At 33.4% G+C, this 11,509-nt stretch overlaps 1 protein-coding gene across 1 annotated transcript; it reads left to right on the top strand.

Annotated features, from left to right (window-relative positions):
- The first annotated feature begins 4,546 nt into the window (after window positions 1–4,546).
- LOC112517367 (ABC transporter G family member 11-like) lies at window positions 4,547–7,432 on the top strand. Its single transcript, XM_025124773.1, has 8 exons — window positions 4,547–4,841; window positions 5,029–5,108; window positions 5,203–5,667; window positions 5,754–5,840; window positions 6,080–6,196; window positions 6,291–6,488; window positions 6,619–6,705; window positions 6,785–7,432. The coding sequence occupies exons 1-8, from the start codon at window positions 4,547–4,549 to the stop codon at window positions 7,415–7,417; spliced, it is 1,962 nt and encodes a 653-aa protein (XP_024980541.1). The 3' UTR covers window positions 7,418–7,432.
- The last annotated feature ends 4,077 nt before the right edge of the window (window positions 7,433–11,509 follow it).

Genomic DNA, 11,509 nt, shown 5'->3' with positions numbered 1-11,509 from the left:
TAAAAAAATTTGAATTAATAAAATATACAAACAAGAACTTTTAAATAGTTAATTTGATACTAATATTGATATACTTTTTGCAAATTTTATATGATATTTTTAAATTTATATTTTATTCAAAAATAAAAAGATTATCTCTTTTTCAAAACCATATAAAATCGTATTATATCGACATGTATAAAAAATAAGGCGAAACATTGGAATGAAAATGTGTCTCGATACATTGCACGAGTATCCTTCTAGTAGTATATAATGGTTGATTTAAACTTTGTAAATTTAATCAAAGAAACGTGTGTTGAAAAGGGCAACACTATTTGCATCAAAAACGGGTCCAGTCTTGTACCGAGGATGTAAAAAGGGAATTTTGATATTGATATCTGTGAGCAAGACAATACTAGATAGCAGTGCATTTAGTACAACGCATAAGGGTGCAATTAGTCTTCCTTCTTTAAAAATGTCAAAGAGAAAATCTCGAATCCAAACTTATGTTGCACGATGTAATCTTTAAGTGTAACGATGTTTTCGTATATTCTGGTATCACATCGTTGTCATATATTCGATCACTTGTCACCGTATTCACCTCAAATAATTCTTTCGAAAGAAGCGGTGTTCTTTAATTTATTATTGTATTTTTATTTATTTTAGAGTAAACTACTCCTACGTTAAATGTAGAGCTGTTCACGAGCGGTATGATCCGTTAGACCTGAGCCGCTCCTGTTGGAAAAGCGTGGGTGGACAATCATTCTCGAAAAAAATGCGATGGCTTAGGCTAGACCGCTAAAATTGATGGACGGGATTGGGCAATAAAAAAAGATTCGGCAAGGACTGCCCAACCCGTTATATTATTACAGTTATTAAATTTATATATAAATTAATAATTTACTTCTTTTTATCAAAAAGATTTAGAAGTGGTCATGAGTTCGACTCCCTCTACAGAGTACAACCGTCATCCAAATGTATATAATATGTGATATAATACGTCTTAAATCTCGATCTTAAAACATAGGTGGTTAATATATATTGTTATTCAAAACACATGAACTTTAAAAGTTGACAAATCATTGGAGAGAAAGTCGATACTCTTATTGTGAAACTATTTTTTCATACGTTATCTTTTACGTCTAATTTTATGTACCAAATAAATTACGCAATTTAAATGATTTTACACAACTCATGATTTTATATATGTTTTATTTTTCAAATGTAAAAAATAGGTCTGCTAGCCCGTGGGCAAGCCCGGCTCGTTTATAAGGCAGGTATGGGCAAATCCACAAGCCCGTAAAAAGGCTTTTGGTTTTCGATATAAAATTTATTCGAACATGTCAAACGTGAAGCGTCCGTATAGGAAATCTACATGTATAAGCAGTTTATTGAAGTGTTAAAAAAATTACACTTTACACCCTTATGACTAATTAAGTAACAGCATAACGATGGCAATTAGGATCTCAAAACTCAATATTAACTACTTCATTTATGAAATTCACAGTAATAGAGATACATGTAGAATTTTGTAATTTGCTATCATCTTACCTAACACATAAAGATTTGCCCCTCCAACCACAAGCGTGGTGTCTGATTGGTTTGAGCTTGACTCCAAAGGTCAAAATTACCAGGAGATCCCAAGTTCAAATCCAAGTAGGAATAAAAATCCCCTTGTAGCCACGGAGGTTTAAATGCGGTGACTCCAGGCTATTTGCAAAGCAGGTGGTCGTCCTGGGATTAGTCGGCTCGCATAAAGGATTGAATATCCAGGTTAATAAAAAAAAAGATTTACCCCTCCATTTCCTGTATTGGATTGATGAATCCCACCTACCTTAAAACTCATTTTTTATTTTACATCTTTATTGTATTAACACACATAATCGTATATTAACTAAAATAAATAAAAATATATGTTTTTTTTTTACAAATTACATCATTATAATCGTCTCTTTAATATATTCAAAACGGGCTAATATTGAATATCTTTTTTTGGTTTTAATCATATTTTTAAATATCATAAATAGATACTAATTATTTTTAAAACTTACACTTTTTACCCTTATGGTTTTTTATTTAATCTGTAACTATTCGGATATGAATGTAAGTATTAAAAATAATTTGTAAGTATCAATAATATTTAATAATATAAGATTAAATCCAAAAATATTTGATATTGGGCTCATTTTGAACATATTAACAAGACGATTATAATGATGTAATTTATAAAAAATAAACGTATTAAAATATCATGTCGTCTGCACAGCGTTGGCATTAACCGTTAGTGTAAAATCATATGTAATTTTGCATATGATTTATTTGTTTTTGTATGTTTCTTATTTAGTCATTGTTTTCGGTTAAAACTTCCCCCTCTTTTTATATTTATTTGACAAAAAGTGTTGAGAATTTTTTGCTAAAATAAAAGATAAGGTGAAAAAGGTTGGCAGGACAATAGAAGGTGAAGGGACTCCAAGCCTCTAAAAAGAGGTTCAAGGCATAGATTTCAAATCATCACAGTAAAATATACTTTAAGTATTTTTTTTCTTGTTCTAGAGAGTAGAAAAGTGTGAGTTAAATCTTTGAGAGTTTAGGTATTATTGGGAGAGACTTGAGAGATTAGAACTGTGTGATTGCAATAATTTTTCACATAGTGGATTTTCTCTCTGGAGGCCCGTGAGTTTTTTCGGTTTTGGAGTTTCCACGTTAATTCTTGTCTTCTTTTTTTCTATAACTGGTCATTGTTTGGGTTGTTGGGAAACTTTGAGGCTAATTTTCCAATAAGTAGTATTAGAGCTTTGGGTTCGAGGAGGTCTCAGTTAGAGGGTTCTTGGTATGCTCTGTGGTTACATCTTTGTTTGATCTTACACTTCAGAAAGAAACTGTTTCTTGGCCATATCGGAGGAGGTCTGGGGTTAGAGGATTCTTAATATGCTTTGTGGTTGCAGCTTTGTCTGATCCTCCACATCAGAAAAGAATTTCTCTTGGTTACTTTGTATACGATAGAATTGTGTGGCGGGAGTATGTGCATATTAGGAAACTTTCCTTGGTGTGCTACTCATAGGCTAGAAGCACTCTTTTACTACACGATATTGTTTTTTGAGGCGTTGATACGATGTCAAAGTTTTCAAATGCTATAAGGTTTGATGTAGAGAAACTTGATGGAATGATCAACTTTGGCTTATGGCAAGTTGAAGTTAAGGATATGTTGATATAATCCGGGTTATATAAGGCATTGAGAGAAAAACCAGCTTCCAGCGGTGAATCAAGCAGTACCAGTATAAAAGCGATTAAAGATTGGGATGATTTGGATTTGAGAGCAACAAGTATAATTCGTCTATGTCTAGCAAAAAATGTTCTTGCAAACGTCCATGGGGTATCAACGACGAAAGAGCTTTGGGAGAAGCTTGAGTAGTTGTATTAGGGCAAAGGCATCTTTAATCGCTTGTATCTGAAGGAACAATTTCATACTCTGCGTATGGATGAAAGTACAGAAATTTCAGATCATTTACGTGTTCTTAACAATGTCGTTTCAGAACTGGAGGCTATCAAAGTTAAGGTAGAAGAGGAAGATAAAGCATTGAGGCTCATATTATCTTTGCCACCTTCCTATGAGCACATGAAGCCTATTATGATATATGGAAAAGAGACCTTGAAGTTCGCAAATGTTACTAGAAAACTCCTATCCAAAGAGAAAAGATTGGAGGTAGCAACATGAATTCATCGAAAGGTATGGTTTTGGTGACCAAGCAAGGGAAGGAGAAGAATCAAGGAAGATATAATCTAATATGTTTGAAGTCTGGACAGTTTTGGCATGTCAGGAGCAATTGTCCAGATGGAGCGGGTTCGACAAAAGACTACAATTATGACGCTAACAATGTCTCCATTCTCATGAGAGACGATGAGTATTGTTGAGATATGGGAGAATACATCCTCATGGTATGCCCGCTTTACCAAGGAAAAAGGATGTTTTTTTTATTAACCTGGATATCCAACTTGCTATGCGAGCTATAGCAAGTTGATTAATCCCAGGTGATCACCTGCTTTGCAGATAGCCTGAAGTCACCGCATTTGAACCACCGTAGCCACAAGGGGATTTATATTCCTCCTTGGATTTGAAACTGACACCACCTGGTACTTTTGATCTTTGGAGCCAAGCTCAAACCAATCAGACATCACCGGTTGAAATTGTATATTTTTAAAACTATGTCCAATCAAATATTACGACTTTTGTATGCAAGGGGGGGTTTTTATTTTCAATATTGTGCATGGCACATCCAGGCAAAAATTAAGAGTCAAATTGCCGCATGATTATCTTTTGTGCTAGCATCTTTCTCTCTCCAATTAGTCAGGGGACCTCAATTAATAAAGAAAAAAAATACATCCACAGAACTGCATTGCTTGCCATGAATCCATGATACTTCCTCTGCGTGCTCTTATTATATATATATATATATATATATATAGCTCTCCACTCTTCTCACCATTTCCAAACTACTAAAGACTCACCCTCTCTCTCTCTCTCTCTTTGAATCCCTTTGTATTTATCTGTTGTAATCTTTGATCTTGCATGGGTAGTTTGGTGCATAACAATAATGGAATAAGTCCAGAGCCACATGAAGGGGAATGGGGCATAGAAATCATCGAGAATGAGTCCCCTGTGATGGAAAAAAAGGGGAGTAATGGAGCCTACTTGACATGGGAGGATCTTGGCGTAGCTATTCCAAGCTCAAATTCTTTTGCAGGCAAAGATGGATGTAAATCCTTACTTACAGGTGTCACTGGTTATGCTAAACCAGGGGAGATTGTTGCCATTATGGGTCCTTCTGGTTGTGGCAAGTCTACTCTCCTTGATTCTTTGGCTGGTATGTTGTTATAAAACAAATCATTTATATATATATATATATATATAGGCATGATGTTTATGTTTTCAGTAGTAAATTTTGTTGATATAGGCATGATAGATATCGTAGATCTTACAGCCTTGGGGCATAAAAGTGGTAACACGATATTGTATACGACACCATGTTTAGATTTTTTGTACGATTACAGGGCGGTTGGCTTCGAACACAAGGCAGACAGGACGGATTCTAGTTAATGGACGTAAACGAAGGCTTACATATGGAACTTTGGTATGGGATCTATCCTTTGGTGAATACAATATATACATAGAACATATATACTTCTAATGGTTCTGCTTACACTTCTTTCTTCTAATGAATGTAGGCATATATGACTCAGGAACAAGTTTTAACATGGACTCTAACAGTGAAAGAAACAGTCTATTACTCAGCTGAACTTCAACTGCCTAAGTTGATGCCGAGATCCGAGAAGAGGGAGAGAGCTGATAGAACTATAAGGGAGATGGGGCTCCAAGATTCTGTGAACACGAGAATAGGAGGGTGGGGTTTTAAAGGACTTAGTGGTGGTCAAAAGCGGCGCGTAAGCATCTGCTTGGAACTCTTGACACACCCCAAGCTTCTGTTGCTCGATGAGCCTACGAGTGGTCTTGATAGCGCATCATCGTACCATGTCATGAACCAGATTGTAAAGCTCACTCAACAATACGGGATGACGGTTTTAGCAGCCATCCATCAACCAAGTAGTCAAGTTTTTGGACTTCTTAACAATCTTTGTCTTCTCTCTTTGGGGAAAACAATATACTTTGGTCCTACTTTTGCAGCAAATCAGGTTATCATCTTATGATCATGACAAACATGGTAACAACTAGATATCATAAGAACATGAAGGTAACCACTTCAGTTGTTATTCATCAGTTTTTTGCAGTAAATGGCTTTCCTTGTCCAGATCTTCAAAGTCCTGCAGATCACTACCTCATAACTATCAACACATATTTTGGCGAGGTGGGTTTAATTAATCGTTCGATCTTTGTCTTAAATGAGTGATAAATTTCGATGAATCGGTGCTCTTTCTGTATCATTTTTCGAATAAGAATTCCCATGATTACAAAACTTCCAAGTTTCTGGATTCTGTAACTGGTAGTTTATAGTTATGGAATTCAACATCATACCCTTGTTTTTTTTAACAAAATTTCTTCTTTTTGAACCACAAAGTTCTGATCAGATGTTTATTCTACTGTTAGGACATCGTTAATGGAGAAATTCCTGCTGAACATATAATCAACGCACTTGCTGAATCCTACAAATCATCTGAGATATATATGGAAGTCCAAAGTGAAATAGCTACTATATGCGGAGAGGTAATGATACTCTCTGTGTTCTGTCATAAAAGCAAGGTTTAATTACACTTTACATTACAGTAGAAGATATGAAACTATAATGTAATTTTTGAAGGAAGGAGATCAAATTGAGAGAAAAAGAAGCCTGCAAGCCAGTTTCATTACACAGTGTTCGGTGCTCACGGAAAGATCATTCAAAAACATGTACCGTGACATCGGATACTACTGGTTGCGACTTGGTATATATATTACCTTGGGTTTGGCATTAGGAACACTCTTCCATGGAATTGGTTCTGCATTTGGCTCCATAAGTGTAAGTTCTACGTTGGAATGTGTAACAACTTTAAGAGAGTGGAGTGGATTTTCTGCATAAATTCATTACAAAATCCCCTCTTGTAGTCCTAAGTATTGAGAACAGTTTGTTATGGTTCTTAATGGCACAGGCTAGGGTTTCAATGATCATGTTTGTTTCATCATTCCTGGCCATTTTAGCCATTGGTGGGTTCCCCTCGTTCGTGGAGGAAATGAAGGTTTGTCGATATATCTCATGTGTTCGATCTTTGATAAGCAAAATTAAATGTAATTGAACTAATACGTACATCTGTGTAGGTTTTTCAATGCGAAAGATTAAACGGGCATTATGGGGTCGGATCATTTGTTATCAGCAATGCCATCTCTTCATTGCCATACCTGCTTGTCATATCTTTAATCCCAGGAACCATAGCCTACGTGCTCATGGGACTTCAAAGAGAACCAGGACACTTTACGTATTTCGCATTAGTCCTCCTTGTTTCAATGTTATTGGTCGAATGTCTTATGATGATCATAGCTACCATTGTGCCAAATTTGCTCATGGGCATCATATCTGGTACTGGAATCCAAGGCTTGATGATACTAGGTGCAGGATTCTTTCGTTTGCCAAACGAACTACCTCATGTCTTCTGGAGATACCCTATGTACTACATTTCTTTCCACAGGTATGCATTAGAAGGACTGTACAAAAATGAGTTTGAAGGGCTTAAGTTCCCCGAGTACGCAGGAGGTCCTCCGGCCATTGATGGTGAGATGATATTGAAGGGTGTATTGCACATCGAGACCGGATACTCTAAGTGGATTGATCTTGGAATCTTGTTTGGTATGGTGGTTGTATATAGGATGATGCTCTTCTGTACCATTAAGACAACGGAGACCGCGAAGCCTAGTATTCGAGCTTTCGTGTCTAGTTCTACTTTTCGAAACTAGAAATGCTAACTTGTCGCAAACCCCATCTATCTTGTGTTTCGGATTCGATTATCTACGACTACCAGAACCCTAAAATACAACTGTATTGGCAATGCTAGGGAATATGACTTTTAGTTCTTGTTTCAATCGTTGTAATGTTTCTCAACCATAGATCATGTACTCTAGTAAAATGGAAAAATGAAAGAAACTGAAGTTACCATTTTCGTGGGTTAAATCTCTTGTGCATACATGCATAACTTAAGTATTACAATTCATTTTTATTTTATTATAATCATTGATATCCAACCTGTTATGCGAGCCGACTAATCACAGAACAACTACCTGCTTTGCAGATAGTCCGGGGTCACATCAGGTAGACTTCCACATATTCTCACATTTATATTATATAATCATTTTCAAGAGGAACATTCAAACAACCCTAAACCATTTCAAAGTTGGATCATGTAAATGTATTTAAAGCATTTTCAAAAAAGGCTAAAACTTTATGAAATAAATAAATAAAAAGCTTCTTTATGGCATTCATCATATATACTTAATTACTCCTTGGAAGAATCAATTGCAAATAGTTTGTTTTATTAAAATCCAAACATATGATTAGTTTTTATATATAATAATGTATTTGATTATTTTATTAATTAATCTCTCGTGATGGTATTATAATTAGTACATTTATTCCATAAAATAATATTTACTTTTGTATAACCTTTTTAGTTATAAATGTGACATATAATTAAAAATCGATTACTTTCTAATAGATTTCATCACTTAAACTATACTATTAAATTCTGTAAAGCATAAGTTAAATCTTAAATATTTGCAAAACAACTAGTGTTTTTTGTTAATTAGCGTAATTTAAAAATATATATATTTAATTATTAATAAAATATTCTAAATGTTTTTCTATACGCGAATGTTTCGATCCAAGGTGCATATTATATTGTTTTTTTTTATGGGTCGACATCAGGTCTTGAGCCATGACATTGAAAAAACTCGGTTGACAAAGAAACGTAACAATTTTATCTAAATATAAAACAAGTTTCGATACGATGTAGGTCCTTTTCGTTACGTTAATCAACGTTTTGCCGAATATATATGTTTTTTTAGAAGCTTAAACTATACTAAACAGACTAAAAATACTTTTTGATATTTTAATAATATTATAATGTATTTTCTTTATTACTATCATATTGTTTTATTGAAAAGCACAATCCTAAGTAGGGGTGCTTATGGGATGGGTTGATTGGATTGAAGATATTTGAACAATCCAACCCAATGCTTGCGGTTTGAAAAATCTTAACCCAACCCAACCCGTACGGGTTAGTCGGGTTGATACTTTGGTACATTAAAGTATTCATCTAACCTTGAATATGTTATTTCTTTACTCATAATTTCTTTTTCATCATCAACCATTTAATACAACTTATTCATATTTCTTATATATATCATATTCAGTTAATTTTCTCAATTTACATATATATGTTCACAGTTACTGAACATATATACGAATGTGTTATATAGAGGTGTGAATAAATTGAAAATATGTGTATATGAAAAGCATACATGATAGTGTAATTGTCTAATGTATATATTAATAGAAATTCAACAATCATATTAAATCCAATAAATAAAAGGATATCGGGTTCATCGGGTTGGGTTGGGTTCAAATAATAGTAATCCAATATCAACCTAATATCTAAGGTTTGACAATTTTACAACTCGATTAAACATCAGATTGCTTCAGATTGGATTATTTTGTGCTGAGTTGGGTCGAGTTGATCGAGTTTTTGAACACTCGTAATCCTAAGCATCCAAAACCTATTTCCTACACAAAATAACTGTAACAGGATTTACCATTTTTAAGATTAGAAGGATAATAGTAAAATATTAAATTTGGTATAATATTATTAATTTGTATCATTTTAAGTTTTTGTAATTATAAAGTCATTTAAATTTGAGATTTATGTATTTTTATTTTAATATCTTTTACAATTTTCTAGACATTATAATTAGATTCATATTAATTTTTAAGTTTCATAATTTAAATGTTTATATATTCAACTTATTTTGCAAACTAATTACTTTTTAACTAACTTACAGTATGATTACATATTTAATTAAAACACATCACTAGTATATTTTAGTATAAAAATGTATACAATAAACAAGTTAAAAATACACAATACTAAAGTATTATTAAAATTTATGATTTCTAAAACTAAAAATATATAAGTTTAATTTATAAAGTTAATAAATATTAGGGTAGAAAAAGATAATTTCTTTTGGTATAAAAAATAAAATTCAGGTTCATTCCTGACATTTTTTTATATTAATCTGGATATCTAATCCGCTATGCGAGCCAACTAATCTCAGGGCGATCACCTGCTTTGCAGATAGCCCGGAGTCACCGTATTTGAACCTCCGTGGCCACAAGGGGATTTTTATTCCTCCTGGGATTTGAACTTGGAACCTCCTGGTAATTTTGACCTTTGGAGCCAAGCTCAAGCCAATCAGGCACCACCCTTGTGGTTATCACTGACATTTTGTATAGGTCATGAACTAGATGTGAAAAAGGGTCATCGATAAGTTTGAAAGAGAATTCAATATATATTATTTTTATCATTAAAAATATCATTGAATTCAAGAAATACTAAAAGTTTATATAAAATCGGTTTTCCAAATATTTCTAAACACAAAATCAATCAATAGTTACTTCTAAACTAATATTATCTACGATATAATTTTTACATAGCATCGTAAATCCATTCTACAACCAAACATATTCCGTGATATACATTTAGTATATGAATCGACATCATTTGGGGTCACAATGCTAACTATTCAAAGTAATAACATTATGCAAATCAATATAAATTTGTTGGGGAAGAGGTTCAATCGCATGGGAGTGCCGCTGACCAAACATATATTGCTAGTTTAAGAGAAGAAATTGCGACACAATTAATGTAAAATGAATATTGATTCTAGTTGTTATGAGACTTTGTTCGTATTTTCTATTGTGTGTTGAATCAATTGACGTATTTTAGTTGAATTTTTTAATGTGTTAAAAATATATGGTAGTTTACAAATGATTTAAATGATTGGATAATTTAGTTGAATTTAATTGAAACGAATTGATTCAGATTTCAGACTTCAGAAGTAAAAACAAACAATATGACTGATTTAGATTTCAGATTTTAGACGTAAAAACAAACATTTTGACTGATTCAGATTTCAAACTTCAGCACCATCTCTTAAAAATCAAAAGTGAAATAAGATTTCAGACTTCAACATCTCTTAAAAAACAAGTACCACATAAGTTCTCGAGAATTAGGAAGTTTTATAATATGTTACTATTAAGTGTTATTTAGTCTTCCATATTTTGTGGAATTCATATAGAAGGATTCTTGTAGAATGACACAACGTGTTGTATATAATATTAGTCCCTTCATTGGGAATAACAAGAATTGAATCAATTCGCTCAATTCTTTCTTTAGGGTATCACGATGATCGATCCAAATGCTGGTTTTCTGAGTTTCTAATTCGGGTTTAGTAGCCTGCAATATTCAGCATCAATCGATTAATCTTAGTTATCGCTCTCATTGACAGCTTTTAATCGCCGTCCTTCCCCTGTGTGTTGCAAGTAATTCAGGTAATCATATCTAAATTCACATCCTTTATTCCTATGCTAATATCATCATGAAAAAAATACAACAAGGCATCCTCGATCTGTTAAATTTTAAGCTAATAATCTTCTGTTGCTGTTGGTTTGGATGACTGTTATGGTGGTTGACAGTTATATTTGGCAGTTACTCTCCAATCGGTTTCATGAAGGGTTGCTCCTTGTATACGCTGGTTCACTTCCTTATATATTTGTTTTCTCTGTAATTAACTGATTGATAATTGTTCAATACAATTGTTGTGCATTCTGTATTTTGTGTATGCCTCTGATTCTACAACAAATCGGTATCAGAGCCACAAAACATGACTTCGAATTCCATCAACGGTATACAGTCACAGACCCAATTTCCAAAATTGAATGGAAGGAATTAGTTTCATTGGAGTATGCAAATGAAAGTTTTGTTCGAATACCAGGAC

Source organism: Cynara cardunculus, assembly GCF_001531365.2.
Source record: "Cynara cardunculus var. scolymus isolate 2C chromosome LG 8, CcrdV1, whole genome shotgun sequence".
Classification (NCBI taxonomy): Eukaryota; Viridiplantae; Streptophyta; class Magnoliopsida; order Asterales; family Asteraceae; genus Cynara; species Cynara cardunculus.
This window is presented reverse-complemented; position numbering and strand designations above follow the sequence as displayed.